The 26,226-nt window shown below is 38.7% G+C and overlaps 1 protein-coding gene across 1 annotated transcript in view; it reads left to right on the top strand.

The window, feature by feature from the left end:
• slc6a9 (solute carrier family 6 member 9) overlaps window positions 1-13,503 on the top strand; it is a 241,873-nt gene extending 228,370 nt beyond the window's left edge. Inside the window, exons 13-15 of the mRNA XM_043699069.1 lie at window positions 1,022-1,122; window positions 5,529-5,699; window positions 8,634-13,503. Coding sequence (XP_043555004.1) covers window positions 1,022-1,122; window positions 5,529-5,699; window positions 8,634-8,867 — 506 coding nt within the window. The 3' untranslated portion in view covers window positions 8,868-13,503. The remainder of the gene's footprint in view (window positions 1-1,021; window positions 1,123-5,528; window positions 5,700-8,633) is intronic.
• The last annotated feature ends 12,723 nt before the right edge of the window (window positions 13,504-26,226 follow it).

Here is a 26,226-nt window from a genome sequence, read left to right as displayed (position 1 = left end):
TTCTCCAGTTTCCTCATTTCCCCTCTCCCCACCTTGTCTCAGTCCCAACACTCGAACTCAGCACCATCTTCCTAACCTGCAATCTTCTTCCTGACTTCTCCACCCCCACCCCCACTCCGGCCTATCACCCTCACCTTAACCTCCTTCCACCTATCGCATTTCTAATGCCCCTCCCCCAAGTCCCTCCTCCCTACATTTTATCTTAGCCTGCTGGACACACTTTCCTCATTTCTGAAGAAGGGCTCATGCCTGAAACGTCCATTCTCCTGCTCCTTGGATGCTGCCTGACCTGTTGCGCTTTTCCAGCAACACATTATCAGTCCTGTAGCCACTTACCAAAGAATTGCAACTAAAGAATTGCAGATGCTGGAAATCGGAAACAAAAACAGAAATTGCTAGAAAATCACAACAGGTCTGGCAGCATCTATGGAGAGAAGCAGAGTTAATGTTTCAGGTCCAGTGTCCCTTTTTCAGAACAGGGAAGGTTCTAAAGAAGGGTCGCTGGACCTGAAACAGTAACACTGCCTTCTCTCCACAAAATATGCCATCTGCTTTTGTTCCTGTAGCACTTAAAGCAGCAAAGTGATAGCATCCAACAAAAATCTGGTTGGGAAACAAAAATTGGAGGATTGGAAGTTTACTTATTTCGGTAAAATTATGTTGTGCCTTCTTAAGAAAAGTGATTGTCTATCTGTGCGTCTGTGAGAGAAAGATGAAGAAAATCTGACAGACTGTGCTGATTACTCATCAATTTTATATTTAGTCGGTGTCCAAGTTACAATCAGTGAACTTCAGAAAGCAGACTCAATTGACATGCAAGCACAGAGATATTCCAGATTCAAATTGGATTTTTGTTTTATTAGAGTTCAATTTTGAAAGCAGACACAAAAATTATTAGCATAGTTGCTTACAAATTTATCCTTCACAAGTTTTAGGATGGAATTTAATGCATTTTTTGCTTTCATTGACTGATGATGCAAATATAACATAAAGAAAAAGACTATTAAATCTCTTGTTTCAGGACATCATAACTATTTCAAGGATGTTCAGATGATGCTTGGCTTTCCACCTCCAATCTTCTTTCAAGTCTGTTGGCGTTTTGTGTCACCCAGCATTATATTTGTAAGTAATTGTTATATTTTTAAGAAATGTTTTCAGAGCCAGTGTGAAGTACTTCCTCATATTTTCACTTAGAAATGATATTGGTTTTAAATGCTTTGAGTTTACAGTCCTGTCCTTTCACTTCCAAAGCATGGATTCTATATCCAGACTCAAGAGAACAGGTTTTTTTCTTTAAAGCCTTTGAGGATATAAGAAGAAATGAATCATGTGCTGAAATGAGGTCCCACATAGTTGCCTCCTTACTTCACAAATTTATGTGTAAATTTGGAACCTCCATAAAAACAGAAATGGACAGAATTTTCAATAATTGGCATTATTTAGATAACTACCCAAATGGATGATTGGTTTAGGAACTGAAAAATGTAGTTGTAATGCAGTGGAGGCAAGAGTTACCTATTCCATGGTAGATGACTGGAGTATATTATTGAGATGGAGTAGGAAACGTTTGACCCCAGATATGTTTTGACCTCCATTATATATACCCAGTTTACAAATCCATGATACTGACATTGGATATTGGAGTGGAAACTACAGCTTTTCCTAATCTTATTATATCTAAAATTGACCTTAAATATGTGGAATAACAACTGTTTAATGACCTCACTGTAGTTTGTAGACAGTTCCTATATAAGACGATAGGAACAGAAATTAGGCCATTCAGCCCATCAAGTCTACTCCGCCATTCAATCATGGCTGATAAGTTTCTCAACCCCATTCTACCACTTTCTCCTCATAACACTTAATCCCCTGTACAATAAAGAAGATATCTATGTACATTTTAAATATACTCAATGACCTGGCTTCCACAGCCTTCTATAGCAGTGAATTCCACAGATTCACCACTGTCTGGCTGAAGACGTTTCTCCTTATCTCTGTTCTAAAAGGTCTTCCTTTTACTCTGAGGCTGTGTCCTCAGGTTCTAAAAATGTGTTGCTGGAAAAGCACAGCAGGTCAGGCAGCATCAAAGGAGCTTGGCACACCCTCCTCATTCCTGAAGAAGGGCTGATGCCCGAAACATCGATTCTCCTGCTCCTTTGGCTGCCTGACCTGCTGTGCTTTTCCAGCAACACATTTTTAAGCTCTGATCTCCAGTATCTGCAGTCCTCACTTTCTTCTCGGGTTCTAGTCTCTCCTACCAATAGAAACATCTTCCCAACATTCACTCTGCCCAGGCCATTTAGTATTCTGTACATTTCAATTAGTTACCCCCCCTTATCCTTCTAAACTCCATCAGGTACAGACCCAGAGTCCTCAAACACGCTTTATATATTAAGCTGTTCATTCCCGGGACCAATCTCATGAATCTTCTCTGAAAACGCTTCAGGGCCAGTCGGTCCTTCCTGAGCTATGGAGCCTAAAACTGCACACAGTACTCCAAATGTAGCCTGATGAGAGCCTTATATAGCCTCGGAAGTACATCACTGTTTTTATAGTCAAGTCCTGTCAAAATAAATACCATCATTGCATTTGCCTTCCTAACTACTGACTCAACCTACATGTCTACCTTGGGAGAATCCTGGACTAGAACTTCCGAGTCTCTTTACATTTCAGACTTATGAATGTTCTCCCCATTTAGAAAATAGTCCATGCCTCTAACCTTCCTACCGAGGTGCATTACCTCACATTTTCCCACATTGTACTCCATCTGCTCCTTCTTTGCCCACTCTCCTAATCTGTCCAAATCCATCTGCAGCATCCCTGCCTCCTTAATGCTACCTGACCCTCTACCTACTTTTGTACCATCTGTAAACTTAGCCAGAATACCCTCAGTTCCTTCATCTACATAGTTAATGTATGAAGTGAAAAGTTGTGGTCCAAACACTGAGCCTTGCAGAGCACCACTTGTCTTCGGCTGCCACCATGAGAAGGACCCTTTTATCCCCCAGGCTTCTATCCATGCTCGCACCTTGCCTCTAACACCATGGGCCCTTATCTTACTCAGTAGCCTCCTTGTCAAAGACCTTTTTGAAATCAAGGTAGATAGCATCCATTGTTTCTCCTTCATCTAATGTGCTCATTACTTCCTCAAAGAATTCTAGCAGATTTTTCAGGCATGACCTCCTCTTGATGAAACCATGCTGGCTCTGCCCTATTTTACCATACACTTCCTTTCAGAAAGCTCATCCTTCACAATGGATTCCAGAATCTTACCCATGACCGAGGTTAGGTTAATTGATCTATAATTTTCCGTTTTCTGCTTTACTCCCTTTTTAACAGGGGTGTTACTTTAGTAGTTTTCCGATTGTAGTGATTCCTGAAAGCTTACCACTAATGCCTCTACTATCTCTTCAGCTATCACCCTTAGAACCCTGGGGTGTAGTCCATCAGGTCCAGGTGATTTATCTACCTTCCAGTTATTCAGTTTTTCTAGCACCTTCTCGCTGGTGATGGCCACCATACTCAGCTCTGACCCCTCACTCTCTTAAATTTTTGGGAAATTACTCATGTCTTCCATTGTGAAGACTGATGAAAAGTAATTATTCAGCTCCTCAGCCATTTCTTTGTTCCCCACTACTATCCCTCCTGTGTTATTTTCCAGTGGCCAAATGTCCACTCTTGCCTCTCTTTTGCCCTTTATATATCAAAGGAAACTCTGAAAGTCTTCCTTTATATTACTGGCTAGCTTGCCCTAATACTTAATCTTCTCCCTCCTTATTTCTTTTTTTGTTGCCCTCTGAAGATCTTTATAAACTTCCCAATCCTCTGGTTTACCACTGTTCTTTGCGACTTTATATGCTTTCTCTTTTGCTTTTATGCTATTTATTAAGATTACATTTATTAAGGGGGATTCTTATGTGAAAATTAACAAGAGGAATTCTGTTATTGCTCAGCTGCTGCAGCTGTTCAAGAAGGCAGCTCACCACAACCTTCTCAAGGGCAACAAGGTATGGGTGATTAATGCTGGCCAGCCAATGATGCCTACATCCCACAAATGAGAAAAACTGAACAATTCCTTGTCTTCCTTGGTTTTAATATTTCACTACATCACACCACCCCCCATGTTCTGATGACTGTTTCTGGCCTCTGCCTGCTTCATTAGAGTCATAGAGATGTACAGCACGGAAACAGACCCTTCAGTCCAACTTGTCCATGCTGACCAGATATCCCAAACCAGAGTCTAGATTAGAGTGGTGCTGGAAAAGCACAGCAGGTCAAGCAGCATCCGAGGAGCAGGAAAATCAGCGTTTGGGGCAAAGGCCCTTCGCCTAGATATCCCCAACCCAATCTAGTCCCACCTGCCAGCAACCGGCCCATATCCCTCAGAACCCTTCGTTTTCTTATACCCAGCCTTTTAAATGTTCCAATTGTACTAGCCTCCACCACTTCCTATGGCAGCTCATTCCATACACAGCATCCTCTAGTGCATATTTAAATATTTCTTCAATGTTGAGGGTTTCTACCTTTACCACCCTTATGGGCAAAGTGTTCCAGATTCCCACCACCGTCTGAGTGAAAATGTTTTTTCTTACAATCCCTCTAAACCTCCTGCTCCTTACCTTAAATCTATGAGCCCTGGTCATTTAACCCTCCAACAAAGGGGACGTTTCTTCCAACTACCCTGTTTATGCCCTCATAATTTTATACATTTCAATCATTTACCCTTCTCCTCTGCTCCAAGGAAAATAAACTCAGTCTATCCCAATCTCCTTTCATAACAAAAACACTCCAGCACAGGTAAACCTCCTCTGCTGTCTCTCCAGTGCAATCACATCTCTTCAATAATGTTCTTAGATATTTTCACATCAGCCTGTTCAGATATTATAACCCACCTCTAGATTAGGTGGGATTTGAAATGGCCACTTTGGAAAGAGCCGAAGTGGTCCACTTCCTCCTTCCTCTGTCTGCAGTTTCCTGTGAACTGTCTCTCTTCATACCACAGCCATATCAGGGACTAACATAAGGAAGCATTAATGATTTAGGACACTGCTGTGTTGTACTATGTGCAGGGATGACAATATGCTACATTACTACATCAGTATAGCTTTCCCTTTATGACTGTGCATCACCAGTTCATACTAACAGCAAGTTCAGTCGACCAATAAAAGGCTGATCCTGCTATGTATTTCTTTTATTAGGATCTTTCTTTACCACTACCCAAGGCAACAAACAGATTTAGGATTTGCCCAACAATAAGTTGCTTTTAAACATATCCTTTCAAGTAGTGAATGCAAGAAAGAACATTGCAGTGACTGTGTAAAGTCTATAACATTTTCATTAAAAAATTACTTTTGGGAGAGATCTTGTTCCAGGACTGACTTGATCTTATTTTAGTGAATAAGAAAAAAATTCTCACCCTGAGAAACTTAAAATTTTAAGTTGAATTTGCTTTTATCACAATTACCGTTAAGTAAATGAAATCAATAGATTTGAGTGAACTCATTTATACATTTGTTTGATTTTTCCAGTTCATACTGATCTTCACTGTGGTCCAGTATAAACCCATCAGTTACAATGACTACATCTACCCATCCTGGGCTATCATTCTTGGTTTCTTGATGGCTTTGTCCTCAGTAATCTGTATACCCATTTATGCCATCTGGAAGATATGTGTGTCCGAAGGATCCACATTTTGGGAGGTGAGTGGACAAGATAACAAATTGATTGTATTATGTATGCCAAGAGGAAGTGACAAGCAATGTTAATTTGAGAAAGTTAAATGAAAGCCACAATGGTAGCTTAAATGATGAATAGAAAAAACAAAATAAATCAAAGCAGCTTTTAGTTGATGCCTGACATGGCTTTTAAAGATTCCTTTCAACAATTCTAACTTTGGTTCTAGTATTTTGTTATTCTTCGAAGTAAAAATCAACAAACTTTACTCCTACCATTTAATAAATGATGTTGCCTCCTTTCCAAATGAAAACATCTCAGTGTTTGTAAACTCCTCTGTATCTCAACTCTGTGATATTAGAGATTAACTGTATGATCCTATTCTTCATTGTCTGCATCACTTCAAATTCTTAACACCCATAGATGGCAGTCATGACTTGGCTGGTACCATTCTCACCACTGAGTCAGATTGTTGTTGATTCAAGAATTAATTCAGCACTTAAGCACAAAGCACTAGGCTGGCACTCCAGTGCAGTCCCAATGGGGTGTAGTGCTGTCAGAGGTGGCATTTTTCATTGAGATGTCAAACTGAGGCTCAGCCTCCCCACTTGGGTCAGCAGAAAAAATTCTGTGCCAATACTTTTCAAGCAGAGAAGGGAGTTAATTTAGTTTCCTGGCCAATTCTTGCTCCTGAATCAATATCAACAAAAATGTGATCTGGTTATTATCAATTACTTTCACTGCTCAACCATATTTCCTATATAACAACAAGTTTTTTTTTTAAAAAAGCTATTAAATTGGCTGTAAAGCAAAATTGTACACTGTGCTCCTGTAATTGAGTACACATGACAATAAAATCTAATTCTAAAACTTTGGGCCAACCTGAGGTCATGAAAGGCACTATATAAATACATGCGCTTATGAGTTTTGAGAAGATTTGTAGCTCAGGTTGAGGTTCTGGATGTAGGTTTATTGAGCTTGAAAGTTCATTTTTAGATGTTTTGCCACCATACTAGGTAAGATCATCAGTGAACCACTGGATGAAGCACTGATGGTATGACCCACTTTTTATTCATGTGTTTAGGTTTCCTTGGGTTGGTGACGCCATTTCCTGTGGTGATGTCAGTTCCTGTGGTGATGTCATTTCCTGTTCTTTTTCTCAGGGGGTGGGAAATGGAATCTAAGTAAATGTGTTTGTTGATAGAGTTCCGGTTAATGTCATGCTTCTGGGATAGCATATCCATTCTAGGACAAGCCAAACAGAGACACGAGCGAGAATTCCTAGAAGCATGACATTCCAACCAGAACTCTATCAACAATCACATTGACTTGAATCCTATTTACCACCCCCTGAGAAAAACAACAGGCAATGACATCACCACAGGAACTGACATCACTACTGGAAATGGCATCACCAACTCACAGAAACCTAAACATACAAATAAAAAGCGGACCATACCACCATGGCTTCTTCCGGAGGCACACTGATGATGTTACCTAGTATGGTGACAAAACATCTGAAAACGAACCTTCCAGCTCAGCGAGCAACCTACATCCAGAACATGTGTTTATTTCAAGTAAACTGAATGTGGTCCTGAAGATAAAATGGAAATATTATAGTTTGTAATGCTGCTGAGAAGGAACAAGCTAAATAATACAACTAGGAGAAATACGTAATGTGAAAAAAGGAGGAAGAATAAATAAAATTTGAGGTTTTTTTCCTCCATTAAAATTATTATTAGTATCTACGTGGTTTGCAGGTGGTTAATATTCCTGTAATAAAGTTACCTTAGAGTCTAACTGTTATAATACAAGCATTTGGTTCAACTGAAAGCTTAGACTTGGTTAATAAAATTAAGCACCATAGCAGCAATGCTGTGCCAATCGGGTACCTGATTTCATAAATATTTTACTTATAGTGGGGCAGGCATCAGGTGACTGAGTGACCAGTGGGCTATTTGAGGTCCTTAAGTAACCGATTAATGGTCACTTAAGGCTTTCCTCAAATCACCATTTAGATTTTACCTTTGGCAGGGGAGTCTGGCACCAAGTGGTGACGTTGTCTGATGAAATCAGGGAGCCAATTTGCAAGGTGAAGGCATGGTCTTTCTCGTCAAGCACTCTGTGCCCAAATGTTGCCTCTTTAAAGAGCTATTCTTTCCCCTCCCCCTCTCAAGCATTGCTCCAACACTATTTACTGACCCCCTTTCTCCCCCACCCTCAATTCTCCATTCACCTCCCAGAGCCTGACCGCCTGATCCCAATAAGACCCTGGACTTCACTTTACAAGAGCTCTATAAACAGCTCTACTTTGTGGATTTGCCGCAGTCCCACAATTGTTCACCTCTTCTAATAGGGCTGTTGAGATTGAGATTTGGCAGCCATTTGATTGGCTTATTGAAGGTAGAAATATTTCCACAAGGGCAGGCTGAAGTGTCCACTTGAACCATGAAACAGCCCAGCAGCTACAACTAGCTGCAGAGTGACCTGGCCAAGAGGGGATAAGCTCAACTATGACTAATGCCAGAAAATAGAGTTACCATCCGCACTTCATACTGCTCAGACTTGCTACCAGTGGCATCATAAAACAGACCATTTTAACTTTGTTTTAAATTGATTTAAAAAGACTTCTTATAAGGGCATTTATGATTTTTCAGAAACAGTTTTGCTAACCATAGCATAAATTAGCCACTTGTGATCTGACTAAAGCGACTAATGACTACTCAATGAATTGGTATCTGGTCAGAGTCAAATTTCTACTTTGAAATAGATTTCTTTCTCCATTAATTGAATTAGTGGAGAAACTGGACATGGCAGAATTGTCTTGGTATTAAATAATGGTCATGTTTAAGCTAACTTAGTAAGTTAGTTATGTGTAATTAGAGTTCCTGTGTTCTGCTATCAGTTCGTACAGCTCAGTATAGACATTCAGCATCATTATTGCTTTCTTGCTTTCCCAGCGTGTGAAGAATGCAAATAAACCAAGCAAGGACTGGGGACCAACTTTATTAGAGCACCGCACTGATCGATACGCAACAGTTGGCAGCTCATCGTATGAGTTCAGTCTGGAAATTCAACAACTGAATCCAGATAAAGAGCGAGAGAAGGAGCAAATACCAATAGAAAATATAGAACACAACCTCACCATACAGGGCAGCAATGGTTCTGCCAGAACGCAGGAGCTTAATGTGTAGTCAAAGTCCTTTTAAATCAAAGAAGACAATTAATTGGGGTTAGGAGGGTGGGTTTGGGAAATAGAGCCTTTCCTTATGCCGAAAGGTTCATTCCCTTTAATTTCTTATCTGATCTATGGAATTTGACAAGTAGTCAACACAACTTAATTGATTTTTTCAGGTATGTGTGTTTTTCTTTCTCTTTTCATTTTTTATAGTTATCGATAGAATCTCATAACTTAATATTTAAACCTGATTTTTTTTTCAGAAATTGGTTATGTTTGTTGTCATTTTGTGGAATGTAGTACTTTATATACACACTGTTTGCCTGTTAGTACAACTTATAGCTGATCAAAATGTTTCCCAGTCTCAATATAGTTTTTCTTTCTCTCTGGGTCTCATTTCTTTTGAACATCTGTTTGTGCTTGTCTACTCCACACCATAGCACTGTGTTTTATCAACATCAGAATAGTTATTAAGTAACACAAAAGAACAATCTGAGGAAGAAGCTGAAGGTAATGCCCATCTTATTGTGACAGCACATTTTCAAAGTAACCTACTGTTTACCAAGCCAAAACTATATCAGAGATCCGAATTACACTGTTCACTGTATTTGGTAGCTTTGTAATTTTATTGGCTCTGTTTCTAATGTTTTGATATCTATATATTATTTTATATATGTGTTAATTGGAACAAACTTTTCCCCCGTAGTAAGCAGTTTCCAGGAAAGCTTTTCAGAAAACACAGAAAGAAGTTATAGTGCATATATTTAAGTTAATTTTACTGAAGCTCTAAACCAGTTGTACAGCTGCAGCTATTGGATACAAGTAGATCATTAGATGTTTTTATCCATCCACAAAAAGTGATCTGTCATTGAAATATCTTTTCTTGTTTGTTATGATGATTTGTCTATCAGTATCTCACTCAGATGCACTCTTCATTATCAGCACTGCTGCAGAAGAGAGTCAGCATGAGTAAACCAACGGTACAGTGTGCATGTCCAACACAGTATCAGACATGCATGAATACATAGGAAAATTTGAACATATTATTGATGTGTCAAATGCTCATCTTTCAAAATTTATCGGTACAATTTTAAGATATACTTTAACCTATTGTTTATCTGATACATAGTGGGAATTAACCAATTCAGAACAGTTGTTATCAAAAAGTTGCATAGGTTTTTAAGAGATTGTGATGTGTTCACGAAAGTTGTAGACATTAGACATTAAACATTGGCCCGATCTGAGGGGCTACCAGCTGACTATTCCCCCAAGACTAAGCCAATCATTTAATTGTTAGACAGTACTTCTATCATGCGCAGAGGACACTGAGATTCTGGAGCTGGGTTATTGGGTGGCAGTAGCTGTTTAACAGACTGTATCCAATTCTTTTTTTGAAAGATTAGTTTTAGAATTAAAGGGCCAATTAGGTATTGGAGGCTGCAATACAGGAAATCCTAGCAGATATAAGAACCTGATACAAAGTTGAGAACCATCCAAATATAGCAACTTTTCAATTATTTTCTCACCTTGATTCCCTGACATATCTTTTTAAACCAGGTGCTAAGAGTGTCTGAAGCATTGGTGCACTGCTTCTGTTGCCTTATGAGTCTTGAACAAAGTTGGACTTGTGCGAGTAAGCAAAATTACAAATTCAGCACAAACCTTGACCCACTTGTTGGATTGGAAGAAGTAGAGAAAAGAAGAAATTTCTTTGAGCAGCAAAGTACTTTTTTAACATAATAGGACTGGTTGAATATCTGAGGCAGCCCCCTTTTGACACCCATCATGCCTGTCGAAATAAGGCAGGAGTAAACTTGAATATGTAAACCGAGGTCTTTGCCTGTTACAGGATCTCCAAATGCTGTTTTCATGGGCTCATGGTGAAATTTGTGCCATTTTAGGCTTGGAGTTAAAATGTGCACCTAAAATTTTAAAATAATCTGACAAAAAAGGGAGAAGATGTTCATAAGTCTGCAGTGCTTAGTGTAAGGAGAGATAGAACAGCACAAGCAGGTGACTTATCCCTTTGCTGCTTTGGTACCTGTATTGTCCCACAAACCAAGTTGTAACAGAATGGGTCACCTTATTTTCTTGAAGCCAAAGCTGGCTGGTTGAAACTGATGTACAGTTGCATTGATGTATCAAGTTATGTGTTAAGTGCTTAAATTGTACAGTGTGCATTCCAGTCTGAACCTAACAAACCCATAATGGGTTTCTGCCAAGAGATGCCGTGCTTAGATCCAAATTTTGATCAGATTGGGAATTTCCATACAATGGAAAGAGACAAAAATGTTCCATTCGATTTCAGTTTCTGGAACAGAATTATGTTTATATCGGAATGCTTGCATGATGGGAATGGTCATGATGGGATTCTGTGCTTGGCTGTGATACACATTTATGTAGATTCCATTGCATTTGCTTGATAATGTGAAATCTTGATTACATGGAAGTATGTAATATAACAAAATAGGTATTGCCATTATGAAGTTGAAAATTTAATTGCCTCTCTCTTAATTCTCCTTTCTATCCCTTTCCCTTTTTCATTCTGTCCTAAAGTTGCTCTTTTATCATCTAAACTTATTCTTCTTTTCAATACGGAGTTTAATCTAGTCCAAATAATTGAGATATCAGCCAATTAATATTGTGAATTTTATTAACTGCATTTGAAGATATTTGTAGTCTAAGAGTCAGAGAATCTGGGTTCAGGTCCTGCTCCAGAGACTTAAGCAGAAAATCTAGGCTAATGTTCCACTGTAGCACTGAAGTCATGCTACATTGTTGGATGTACTGTCTTTTGAATAAGACGTTAAACTAAGGCCCATCCTCCCGTATGATGGGTGTAAAAAAATCCCATGGCACTACTTTGGTCAAGTGTTCATTCAGGCCATCATTGTACTTCAAAAGTACTTTGTTGGTTGTAAAGTGCTTTGTGACAGCCTGAGGCCATGAACAGCACGTATATATGCAAGTCACTCTTTTTTGATCTAGAGGAGACCCGAACAGTGTGCAATTAATCTCTCACCTTTCAAGCCATTATAATATAGTTTGTTTTGCCTACAGGCTATACAACATATTCAATCACATTTATAATCTAATGGGAAATAGTTTACAAGTTACAACCAAAACAATTAATTTATGTGTTCAATTATACCCCTGAGTTGCATATACTGGCTCTTAATTCATGTTGAGAAAACAGTAGGTAAACTTTGCTGACTTCCTTTAGCAAATAGTAGGGACAAGTATTTTCTCACATAGTTGAGTTAATTGCACTTTGTATTTCAGTCTAAAGGTAATCAAGGTGAATTAAGTGTATACAGTTTCCAGCTCAATGACTCTAAACTATTATAACATTGATATATTGTTAATTAATTCGCATTAACATTCATTGATAAATTTCATTCTAGCTTAAAAAATGTTTTTCTTTATTTGTCAGGTAACTAAGCAAAACATGTGGGATGATTAAGGTTAATTCAATAAAATTTTGTTTGCATAAGGGAGTATTTAGTAACTAGTGGCTCAGTGAAATTTGACAGATATGTCAGTTGAAGGTTTGCTTAATTTCTGCAGCAGTGAAAGTAATTGCCAACCAAGTAAGTTTTTTCACCAGTGCCAATGCTGCTTCATTCAACAGAGACTGGAGACATTGAAACTTAGATTTTCGAATCTGTGTTATTTCAAAGCCAGCAGTAAACATTCTAAAATTAAATAAGTGTATTTTATTGGGTTTTCACTTGTATTATAACAACACTGAGCAGAAAATTCAGTTTATGTCTCCTGTTACTACATAATGTTGAAAACCTTTACAATAGTTTTTGCACATACATCTACAGCAACATCTTTTTCTGGATGATTTTTACGCTGTTGCAGACCTTGAACAGTACAGCAACACCTTGAACCGAATCACAGTAACACCACGTGACTTTTCTCATGACATACAGCAGAGTAAAATAAAGGGTCACACCAATATTATACCACCTCCATATTTTACAGCATTCTGACATGTCTTGATTTGGTGAGAGGGTTTGGGGGTGGTGAAGGTTAGGTAACAATGCTCACTCTTCAGTGAAGCTCACTCAAGCACACACCTTTATAGTAAAAGCAATGATCTGGATTGAACCATATTTCTGGTTCACCAAATGTTTTCATTATTCTCAGTTCAGTTTGTTTTCTGTGCATGCATTTCCTCTATCTCTTTCTCACAATTACCAAGCCTTTCAACCTTTTACCTATTTATAGCTGTAAATATGTAGATTTGTAATCTATCAAGTGTTCCATCGCACCTAGCAATCGTCCTTTCTTTCACCTTTTCCGAATAGCATTCACTCAGTAAAGGTAATTGGAAAGACATTTGTAATCTGTGCTTCCTTCCTACCTCTGCCTTTTATCTATATAAAATACTCATGCTGTATTTAATGTATGATTTAAGTTGAGCACCGCCTTGCTTTCCTGATTAGATGTATGTGCCAGAAAACAAAGGAAGTTTTTACTTTCCAATGTGCCAATAGCTCAAAATGAGAACTATAATTGTGTACACAGTATTTTCTTGATAGTGTATATTGTTTCAAGTGACTGTAATCTGTAGTCTTATATGAACAGTTTACTTGACTCTTTCAGTGTTTAGGAGAAAAGATAAATATATATTAAAGAAGCTACTTGTGTAAATCTCTTTCATTCTGGGGTTAATTACATAGACTGGAAACTATAAAATATTCACATCTCTGTAAGAATTATGATTTTGTCATTGTATTTTGCATATTGTGCATTTCATATCTTAATATTCAGCACTTAAAAATACTTAACATTGAGGAGAAATCACAAATTGAGTGAATGTTTGACAAAGCATCTCCATTCAGGGTAACAAGTTTCCTCTTTGCCTCTACCTCCTGGATGCAGTTATTGCTGAAACATTTTCAAGTTAAAGTTAAGAAATTTGCTATTAAGATAAATGGTCCAGAGGAGACTTACATGGCTACTTCTCATCTTCTCCCTCAATTGAGTCAGTGATAACCAGGTTTCAGTCTAATTTGCATTGTAGTTTGTTAAAAGAGGTATTTCCCCCCTGAGCTGTATGTATTTACTTTGGTCTGATCTCTGAAATTATTGACACTGTGTGGATTACTGGAGCTGCAGTTCAGGCAGCATCCAAGGAGCTTCGAAATCGACGTTTCGAAATCGACGCTTATCTCTCCATGCTACAGGCTCACTGCCTTTATTCATGATGAAGGGCTTTTGCCCGAAACGTCGATTTCGAAGCTCCTTGGATGCTGCCTGAATTGCTGTGCTCTTCCAGCACCACTGATCCAGAATCTGGTTTCCAGCATCTGCAGCCATTGTTTTTACCACTGTGTGGATTACTGTTAATTTGACTGACTTTAAAAAAATTAAATTGAAACCTTTTCAACGGCTTGAACATTTACCAATGGAATCCAGCCAGCTCCTCCTGGTAATAATAGACATTTCTACATCTGCCATTTTTTATCTCTTGTCAATAATTCTCCATGCAGGAGGTTTGGTAAAGTATCTACTTTACTAGTCCACAGAAAGTGTCAATTGACACTGAGAATGTTCCGAAGAGTGCAAGCAAATGGCCCACATAAAGTCACCCTTTAAATTTCCCTTTTAAGCTGTTAAGCATGGGAAGACTGAGCATTACCTCCACCAATCATCAAATATGAAATCAGGAACACATTATTTCACAAAATGAAGCAACAAATCCAAATTACTAACCATTCCATCCCACAGGTAATTGCTTCACTCTTAATAATAATTCTCTAATACATATGAGCTTACTGAGGAGTTATGCTTCAGTTACAGTATATGTACAACTGGTTCAGAGACTCGTACACAAAACGAGTGTGGAAGAGTACATATTTCAGGTGGCAGGGTGAAATGTGTCTCTTTAATTGACATCTATTTAGTGGACTCAGTGATATTATGGATCAAATGGAATAGAAGGGGAACTGTCATCATTTCCCCAAGTTGGATTTTAGTGAACTCGAGGCAGATTAATTTATACTGTGCTTGACCTAATTGTTTTTTGAGGCTAACAGTATTATAATTTGATGAAGGGCTCTGGCCTGAAACGTTGATTCTCCTGCTCCTTGGATGCTGCCTGTCCTGCTGTGCTTTTTCAACAACACACTCTCGACTCTGATCTCCAGCATCTGCAGACCTCACTTTCTCCTAGTACCACAATTTGCATTCCCCAATTTGCTGCTCTTCACTTGAACTGCCAGAAAAAGAAGGACCAAAACACTGTTTAACTTTCCTTTGTTTAATTGGCCCAATATTTGCTATCACTGATCTAGAGAGCTGGTATAACAGAAGGAGGATTTACTCCAGGACAGCATTTCAGCACAGTGTTCATTACATCAAAGAAAATCTGCTGTAAACTTTATTAATTGACATATGAACCAGTAAAGCTTTAAAGGGTAACATGCTGATTCCAAAGTATCGATTTTAGAATCTGTCAGATATGTACGTTGTAAAGAAGTCAGCATTTTTTCAATTGTTTATTTTTATTATGATGACCAAATGTTTCTTGTGCTTTTTTTCACCAGACTAATCAAGTAGTCAGTGCTTTAATTCCTAAGCAATATGAGTAGGCCATTCAGCCCTTCAAGCCAGCTTCACCATTCAATAGGATCATCCAACTCAATACCTTGATCCCACTTTCTCTCCATACCTTTTGATTCTAGCTCAAAGAACTGTATCTAATTCCTTCTTGAAAACATTCAATGTTTTGGCTTCAACTGTTTTGTGTTGCAGAGAATTCTACAGGCTCACCACTTTCTGGGTGAAGAAATTTCCCCTTATCTCAGTTCTAAATGGCTTACCCTATATCCTTTACTGTGATCCTTGGTTCTCAGTTCCCTGTAATTAGGAATATCCTTTATGGCTTTTATCCTTCTAGATTATATCAGAATTTCATAGGCTTCTGTGAAATCCACCCCCCCTCCCCACTACTTATCATTTTCTAAATTCTAGTGAATATAGTTCTAACTGATCCAGTCTCTCTTTATATGTCAGTCCTGCCATCTCAGGAATAAGTATGGTAAACTTCTGTTGTACTCCCTTCATAACCAGAACAACATTCCTCAGATAAGAAAACTAAAACTACACATGTTACTCCAGGTGTGGTCTCACCAAACACCAGCACGACATCCCTGTTTCTGTACTCAAATCCTCTCACTATGAAGGCCAACATACATTTTTTGTTCATCATGGCCTAGTGCACCTGCATGCTAACTTTCAGCAACTGTTGTACAAGGACACCCAGGTCTCATTGCACTTTCCCCTTTCCCAATCTATCGCCATTCAGTTAATAATTTTTCTTCCTGTTTTTGTCACCAAAGTGGATAACTTCACATTTGACCACGTTATTACTTTATCTGCCATGCATTTGCCCACTCACTTGTCCAAATCACACTGAAGCATCTCTGCATCCTCACAGTTCACTCTCACCCAACGTTGTCACATCTGATGAACCCACTAGCCACTGCCTGCTATAGGAAAAATTCACATTTATTCCTATTCTTTGTTGCTCAAGTTGTCAACCAGTTCTCCCAGTCCCAAGCACTTTAATTTCATATGCTAATCTCTTATGTGGAAGCTTAAGGAAAATCTTATGAAACCCAAGTAAATCATATCTTCTTATCAACTTTACTAGTTTAACCTTGAAAGATTCAGGTAGACTTGTCTGCAGATCAGTGCTAACTCTGTCTAATCTTGGCATTGTTCTTCAAGTGCTCTGCTATTAAACCTTTTAGAAGAAGAAAAAGAAAAATCCCTACATTGTGGAAACAGGCCCTTCAGCCCAACAAGTTCACATTGACCCTCCAAAAAGTATCCCACCCAAACCCATTCCCCTATTACTCTAGATTTACCCCTGACTAATGCACCTAGCCTGTACATCCCTGAACACTATGGGCAATTTAGCATGGCCAATTCACCTAACCTGTACATCTTTGGATTGTGGGAGGAAACTTGAGCACCCAGGGAGAATTTGCAAACTCCACACAGTTCCCTGAGGCTGGAATTGACCGCTAGTCCTTCGTGCTGTGAAGAATCAGTGCTAACCACTGTGAGCCACCTTGCCACCCCAGTGGAGTCTAGTATTTTTTCTATTACAGAGGTACCTCGATTATCCGAATGACACGGACAGGGAGTATTTTTTTGGATAATTTAATCGAATGCCGGATAACACAGTTAGGAAAGCATCAGGACCTTGCGATCTTGTTCAGATAATCCGAAATTCAGATAATTGCATGTTGGATAATTGAGGTTCCTCTGTATTGATGTCAGTCTATTGTTGTGTTTTCTCAACCTCATTTTAAATAATGGAGTTGCATTGGTCACTCTGCAATCTGTTTCAGAGTCTGTAGAATCAGGAAAGATGATTTCCCGGGCATCCTCTGTTTCTAGGGCCACTTCCTTAAGTACTCTGGGATGGAGATTATCGAACCCTAAGAATTTTATCAGCTTTCTCTTTCCCTAACACCATTTCCTTATTAATACGGATTTTTTTCAGACCCTCCCTCACTCGAGACCCTGTGCTTCTCAACATTTTGAGGCTTTATTTGTGTCCTTCTTTGTGAAGGCAGAACCAAAATATTCATTTAATTAGTCTGCCACCTCTTTGGTCCCCAGTAGAACTTCCCGTGTTTATGACTACATTTGTCTTTGCTAATCATTTTCTCTTCATATACTTTTCACTATCCGTTTGTGTGTTGCAAATTTGTAATCTCAATCTGGAAAGTAAAGCATTTCTGTAAAACAGTGTGTTGGCATATAAACTAAAAATTGCAAATTGACTTAAAGTTCCTGAGTGGTGATGGTACTAAAGCAGCCTGCCTATCACTTGGCCTGAAACCATAAGCCTTAGAGAAGTAGTATGGCTGAGCAATGTGGGAGGTTTATCTGTTTAAAAGATCACATCATTTCAGTAGAAAGTGTTTTTCTGAGGGGTTTACTGGAAAACCTTTGGGATAGAGAAGAAGGAATATACTATAAATTTGGTTTCAGCTGATCCTGACACCATGACCAGTGAAATTGTGAACTCCTCGTTCAAAAGTAGGTTAACGATTTTTAAAATTTTTCTGAAAAGAGAGACATGTTGCAATTGCAAAATCAAAAACAAAATATATTCTGTCAGATGAAATCCCACAATTCGAATGGAATTGTGCTAATAGTTACACCAACAACTAAGATAATCAATGAGCACATAACATGGCTGATGTATACTAAGTGACTGACTCTGTACAAATATGAGAACATGTTCAAGCCTTACACCTTTTCTTGAATTTAGTCCAGTGCTTAGAGCCTATAATTAATTCCCCGCTGCTTTCCCTAGGGCAATGCAGCAGACAAGAGTCAACTTGCCAAGCAGTTAGAAGACTTTTCTCCACGAGTGTAACTTGTTGTGAACATTTGAGATTTGGCATTCTTGATTACTTACTGTGACTGCAAGATGTAAAACTTCAGCAACACGTTTTTCTTCAGCAAAGTATATTGTTCCATTGCACAGTGCACATGGGAAATCTCGCCTTCACGTGTCAAGAAAAATTCCTAGTTAAGGCAATGTTCCCGTAAGGTTAGGGCAGGGTGAATCTTTGACCATTGTGGGTTATGGGAGGGATATGAAATACACTTGCTGGCTTAAGTTTCCCCAAAAGTTTTTTTTTCCCCAGGGAAGAAGAATGTCATTCAAAATTTTTAAACAACAGCTTCTCATCTAGTGTTTAATACGGCAGTGTATTGAGAAAGTATAAATCTGACAAAGTCATTGACATTGACGATTTCACAGTCAAAGACTGAGATCACAGCATCTTTCTGTTTGTAAATCAGGTGGCGGGGGATGTTTAGCGTGAAAAGGCGATGCTGAAATTTTGTAGGAATTCTTCTTCAGCCTAGAACATTATAATGTCTCTGAGTGTTTTCATAACTCTTTGCCTGAAGTTCTACTGAATATTCACTACCTTGATAACTAGGACCCAGTGGGGGAAGAACGTGGTTTCTGGTCAAGGGTGATAATGGAGCTGTGAGACTGAAGATTGTACCATGTCTTATAATGTCCTATCCACAATATTAATGACTGTCAAATTAAATGGACCAATTAGGGCCAATCCAGATTGCAATCATTGTTAACATCGAATCAGTCTCAACTCTGAACTCCAATTCACAGCAGAGAAAATGTATCAAATGTTGGGTCTGTGTTGTTTTGGCTTTGTGAATAGATTTAATTCTGGATCGCATTTATTCTCAATATGTAATTTGGGTTTCAGTTCTCCGAGCTGGTAGACTCTCTTGACCACTTACTGAAACTGCCACATTACACATTGACATCATATCAACAAATAAAACTTGATTTTAGTGCTGTTTTGTCAAAATGAGTTTTCAATCAATATCAGAAGCTAGCAAGAACAAAAATAACCAAAAGATCAAACTGCATGTTGAAAATACACAAACAGAAAACAGCTACCAGCAAAGAAGAGGAACAAATGCAAGAACTCACCACATTCTGGAAAAACTTTCTAACCATTTCTTAGTAACCTGAGCACATAATATTGGTCATAAATGCCAAGAATTTACTCCTAGCTCCTTCAACTTGCTGTAACTTCTAAGGAGGTTTGACATGAAATATATACAAGGACCTCACCACTCCCACTTTATTCAAGTATCTCCTGGAATTAACTATTCATCAAAGAATGCTTGCTGACAGTCAAGGAGAAAGGTTTGTTTTGTGGCTCGTTGACCCACCCCAACGTGTACTATGTAACCAGGCTCGAGGTAAACTGCATGGAAGTTACTACACAGAGACAAGCCATCCAGCCTACCTAGCCTCTGCAAGTGTTTATGATCCACAAGAGGCTCCTCGGAACTCACAACCTAAAACAAAAGGTAAAGTCGTCATAGCCTTACAGGCCATTGGGATGCTCTCTTAGTACAGAGCGATAACAAATAGTGATTTAACCTGAAGGACATTATGCCTCAGGCGTCATGACCTCAGGGCTCCGGAACTCAATTCCTCTACCAATAAAAGCCAGTACGCCATATGCCTTCCTCACCGCACTATTCTCCGTACAAAGGAGAATCATTCATAGCAACATCAGCCGGTGCAAGAACTGATCCCACTTTGCCTTACCAAATAAACACACCATTATATTTTTATCTGCGTTACATTTTTGGATTGTCTTCAATGTTACTCATATCAACCACTCTATCTGGCAGCACATTCCATAATCTTATCAAACCTTGGGTGAAGAGGTAACTTCTAAATTCTGTATTGGAATACTGACTATTGTATATTTAGATTAGATTCCCTACAGTGTGGAAACAGGCCCTTAGGCCCAAAAGGTCCTCTCTGACCCTCCAAAGAGTAACCCACCCAGACCCATTGCTCTACATTTCCCTCTGACTAATGCACCTAACACTATGGGCAACGAAGCTGGGCCAATTCACCTAACCTGCACATCTTTCTTTGCATTGTGGGAGGAAACCAGAGCACCTGGAGGAAACCCACGCAGACACAGGGAGAATATGTAAACTCCACACAGTTGCCCAAGGTTAGAATCAAACCCAGGTCCCCTGGCACTGTGAGGCAGTAGTGCTAACCACTGAGCCACCGTGCTGCCCTTTCTTTAGTTTTATACTCAGCCACATACACTCACTTGGCAACATCTTTGCCAAGTTTACCCTCTGAAATCCCTTCATAATTTTAACGATGACTAAATGATCACCCAGATACTTACCTACTGGTCCTATTGTGCAACTTCACTCTAATTACATTTGAAGTGCGAGAATTATTTTTAAAATTTATCAAAAGAATGAATACTCTCACATGGAGAAAATTGTTTTTGTGTCATGACAAGGTTACAGGCAGGATGCATCCATTGTTGACTCAGACTCTTAATTCCCACCCTCCCTTAAATCAGACCCAAATAAAGGGAGAAACTGCAAACCTTGAACAATCTGAAATACAGATTTATTCTTGAGATAATGATGAAAACACTCAGCAAACGAGGCAACATTTGTAAGGAATGGAAAATATCAATGTTTCAGACTTCATCTTTCATGCATGTATTCTGGTTCACAAAAACTTAGAATCCCTAGAGTGTGGAAACAGGCCCTTCAGCCCAACAAGTCCACACTGACCCGCCAAAGAGCAACCCACCCAAACCCATTCCCCTACCATCCTATAGTTACTACTGACTAGGACACCTAACCTATACATCCCTGAATACTATGCGCAATTTAGCTTGGCCAATTCACCTAACCTGTACATCTTTGGATTGTGGAAGGAAACTCACGCAGACACGAGGAAAATGTGCAAACTCCACATAGACAGTTGTCCAAGGTTGGAATCAAACCCGGGTCCCTGGTGCTGTAAGAACTTGTCAGTTCTTACTAAACTGACAAGTTCATATGTTCCTATCAATGACACATTGCACATTCACTAAATGTGATACCCTCTGTCAAATTGTTGAAAAGATGCAAAGTTAATTTTGAAGAAAGTTAAAAACACTAACTTAATGATATTTCTCTGACTATTTTGTGGTTACGAAATCATCTGAAGACTCTTACAACTCTGCTGTCTGAAGACTTGCACAAACTAAAAGCTGCTGATGTAGATATTTTCTTCCGAATTCATCTTGATTGTGGCCCCTAGCCATCTGTCCCTGTTCGCTGTAAAGGTTCCAATTAATAAATACCCAAGCAATCATCTCCCATGTAGATCGCTAGTCACTTAAGTCCCAGTCTTTCTTGGAAAGGCTGTTTTGAGCTTCCTGTTCACGAATGATTTTCTAACACTTAAGAGAATCATCTTCACTGAATTAAAATCAAAAATCTGTTTTAATTGTAGAATCCAAATTTGCAGAACAAAAATGATCATATACCACAAAACTGTTGAAGCAGGTCAGGTAAATTATAGACAGGAATATAGAAATCTGGAAACCATCTCCTGTTATAAGCTCAATGAAGTTAACAGCACATTCTTATTTATCTTAAGCTGAAACCCCACCATTGCACAGTGTACATACTGCCTTAAGAAGACAGCAAATAGACAGAAAAAAAGATCAACCAAAGGGGACTCAACACCATCCACCATGTACACGGCAGTACTCATGTGACTCAGCCAACGCTGTCTATCTAATACGCTGCAAGCAAGGATGCCCAGAGGGATGGTACATTGGCGAGATTAAGCAGACACTACAACAACCGATGAATGGACACCACACAACGACCGCCAGACAGGTATGTTCTCTCCCAGTTGGGGAGCACTTCAGCATTCAGAGACATTCGCCTTCAGATCTTCGGGTGACTGCTTTACTCTGTTTGGTCACCTTCTCAAAGAACTCAATAAGGTTTGTGAGGCATGACCTACCCTTCACAAAATCGTGTTAACTAACCCTAGATGATTCCTTTCTAGATGATTACAAATCCTATCTCTTACAACCGTTTCCGACAATTTACCCACAACCGAAGTAAGGCTCACTGGTCTATAATTACCAGGGTTGTCTCTAATCCCCTCCTTGAACAAGGGAACAACATTTGCAATGCTCTCGTCTTCTGGCACTATTCCGTAGAAAATGACAACATAAAGATCAAAGCCAAAGGTTCAAAAATCCCCTCCCTGGCTTCCAAGAGAATCCTAGGATAAATCCCATCCAGCCCAGGGAACTTATCTATTTTCACACTTTCCAGAATTTCTAACACCTCCTTGTGAACCTCATTTCCAACTTGTTTAGTAGCCTGTATCTCAGCATTCTCTCACCAACATTGTCTTTTTCTAGTGTGAATACTGATGAAAAATATTCATTTTGCGCTTCTCCATTTCCTCTGACTCCACGTACAACTTCCTACTACTATTCTTGATTGGCCATAATCTTACTACAGCCATTCTTTTATTCCTGATATACCTGTAGAGAGCCTTAGGGTTTATCTTGATCCTATCTGCCAACAACTTCTCATGTCCCCTCCTGGCTTTTCTTTACTTTTTCCTGGCTAACCTGTAACTCTCAATTGCCCTAAATGAGCCATCACATCTCATCCTAACATAAGCCTTCTACTACCTCTTGACCCAAAGTCCTTGGTAAACCATGGCTCATGCACTTGACAATTTGCAGATTCATTTTATTTATGCTAAAAAAAAAGCACACAGCCTGCAGGCCGTCAATCTATATAACATCTTATAAATTCCTACTTTGGAAATAGAACAAGTCTGACTCAAGATTGGGATATAGACAGACTCTAACCTCAAACTTTTCATTACATTGTCTGAGCTGAGATGTTACCTTTTTTATAAAACCTTATGCCATCTTGAGAACGTGACTTAAAAGAAGTTCTGGGATTTACATATTAATGAACCGCAACCTGCAACCCATTCTAAAAGATGAAAGATTTAACAGGAATCTAGTTTTGTTCAATATGTCATTTTAATTGCATGACACTATGATCTTTTGCTATAAATTCTATGTTTCATGATCATGCCCCACTAGTTACCTGATGAAGGAGCAGTGCTCTAAAAACTAGTACTTTTAAATAAAACTGTTGGATTATAACCTGCTGCTGTGATTTTTAATTTAATAGGAGAAGGCAGGCTTACATTTGCAAATTGTACCAATTGGTTATCATGTCTTAAAACCAGAGGGATATATCCAAGGCGAGTTGACAGGTTTAACCTAATCAGTTTTGAGCAGTCAGCTGTATTCTTAAATATGGCTCAACTCATGAAGAAATAGGAGAGTAATTTTAAGGTTACAGAATAATGAAACTTTATTTTCATAGATTATATAATTTAAGGGATAAATCCCCATTCTTTTACCAAATTCAAAATGCAAAGGTATAAATCATAGAGCCTGATCTATATAACCGCAAGTTTTTGTTTGTTACATTCATACCTTTTTGGAACAGCACATTTTTACTTTATTTATTTCTAATAGTTTTCTTACACATCAATATAACTTAAAAGAGAATTGCTGAACTTGAATTTGCTGTTAAACTGCACCAATCGCAATAAAGGTTTGGATCAGATTTGTGTTTAAATGCTACAGGCGTAATACTTCATTTGACAGAAGCCAGATTAGACAACCAATCACAGCTGCAATGGTGAAGTGGGTGGCGATGGATGAGCAAGGCTTTTTATAACAGTGAAAATATGGACCAATGGACAATGGCAAATCAGCACAATATTTCATTATAATGATCATTTTTAATTTGACTATTACAAATTAATTTGCGGACAACATGCTCTATTCAAAGTTAACTCTGCACTTTTTCAACAATTTGAAGATTTACAAAAAAGATTAATGCTGCTGACACTTTCAAGAATCTAGCTAACATTGACTATTCATTCAGTAGCAATGCTCAGCAAGATTACTTTGCCATTGATACTCAGTCAGACAAACAGGATGATAAAAGCATGACTTTGGCCATTTTCCATCAGAAGAGTCATTGATCTAAAAGCAATGTTTTTTCTCGGATAAAATTTTATCTACTCTGGGTTTCTGTTATGAACTCTCTCACAATTTGTCTATCACTACTTCTCAAGTACTGCAGGCCAAACAATCCTGAGAAAGTGATCACGAGAATCTTATCTTTGCTCACACCTTTGCTAATTCCTTGAAAGCGGGTCAGTTAACCTCATAAACTGATAGTTTTCTTTTGAATTCATTCATGGGATGTAGGTGTCACTGGTTGGGCCACTATTACCCACCCACCAGGAGTTGTCCATGCTCGTTTCAACTTGTTTCCCAATACTATCCATTACAGAGACTCGATTTCAGAAAAAAAAGCTCTCTTATCTCAGCTTTGTAAATATTTTCTAAGCAAGGCCTTTCAGTTTTTCTCTCTCTCTTTTGGAATAATGAGTTTTTTATAGTCTGTTGATATGAACATCTTGCAATTATGATTGCCTACACATTCTCAGTTCTGGCAACTTAAGAATTTCTATCCACACTGTCCTGGCCTGGAAGCGCTACATACTAGAAATCAGATTTGTTGAGGAGACAGTTTCCTCTGTACTGACTTAAGTTGCTTGCCATGAGAAACTGTTCTCTTCTGAACTAAACTCTGAATTCTTCTAAACTAAAACATCGAGCTTTGTTGTAAATGCAAAACTAATTGTTTAAATATGTTTACTCTGCTTGTCATCAACCCAGCAATATAAATATTTTATCAATTAACACTACAGGATTGTCTAGGCACTCCATTGCAGTCACATGTTTTCTTGGAACTGATCCATTTAGGTCATGGTTCCAACTTGAGTTTATGACCTTCAGAAAAATCTTCACATTACTAACCCATATCTATCAGTCTTTAAGATATAAATCCAAAAATATAACTTTTATGATACATCTTTAATCATTGAGGCACTATGTAATGGACTCCTCTGCCCATGACATTCTTAGCAACTGCTGGAACAAGAAAATTATATCCACTGTAGATCTTCCAGTTTTGATATCATTCTGGAATTCAGAGTAGATGTGTTCAGTTAGCAGCTACAGACTTTCCAAGTCCAACTCAGAGGGAATATTTATTCCACAAGGCTCAGCAGGGACATCCCCCAATTTTTGTTGCAATCACTGTGGTCACCATTACTATTGTAAAGTCACAATTTTTGCATCTTGCATATCCTGATACACTGCTCTCTCCTCCAGTGGGATGGGAAGTTCACATTGGTACTGCGGTGTTGCCAATTTCTCTTGCATGATGATATCAGGCAAAAAAAATCATCACTGGAGTTTTGCCTTCTAGAAAACCACTACAACTTCACTAAGGCCTCAACATCCTTCCCAAAGTGTGGAGTTGCAAATAGAATGATATTCCAGTTGAGGCCTAACCATGTTTTGCAACACCTGTCACTTGTATTTGTATTCTATTTTGCTGTTAGTAATATGCTTTTTATGGATAGCAACCCTCTATCCCTGATGAAGGGCTTTTGCCCGAAACGCTGATTTTCCTGCTCCTCGGATGCTGCCTAATCTGCTGTGCTTTTCCAGCACCACTCTAATCCAGACTCAGGTTTCCAGCATGTGCAGACCTTGTTTTTACCTTCTAAACTTGTCTTGTAACCTTCAAAGATTCACACAACCCAGAGCTTGCTTCTCTTGCATATTTAAAATTGCATCATTTAGTTCAAATTGCCTCTTACTTCTTCCTACCAAAAATCCATTATTTATTTGCATTAGCTGTATCTGCAAGGTACTAGCTAGCCATTTTATTAATCTTCCTCAATTCTCCAAATAATGGTTACTGGCCTCCTCGCTTATTTACTACATTTATAAGTTTGATACATCTCCAAACTTTTAAATTTTGTGCAAGTCCAAAGTCCAGGTCATTGTTAGGCATGGGTGGCCGTGGCTGACGAGGGAAGT

The sequence above is a fragment of the Chiloscyllium plagiosum genome, chromosome 11, assembly GCF_004010195.1.
Source record: "Chiloscyllium plagiosum isolate BGI_BamShark_2017 chromosome 11, ASM401019v2, whole genome shotgun sequence".
In the NCBI taxonomy this organism is placed as follows: Eukaryota; Metazoa; Chordata; class Chondrichthyes; order Orectolobiformes; family Hemiscylliidae; genus Chiloscyllium; species Chiloscyllium plagiosum.
This window is presented reverse-complemented; position numbering and strand designations above follow the sequence as displayed.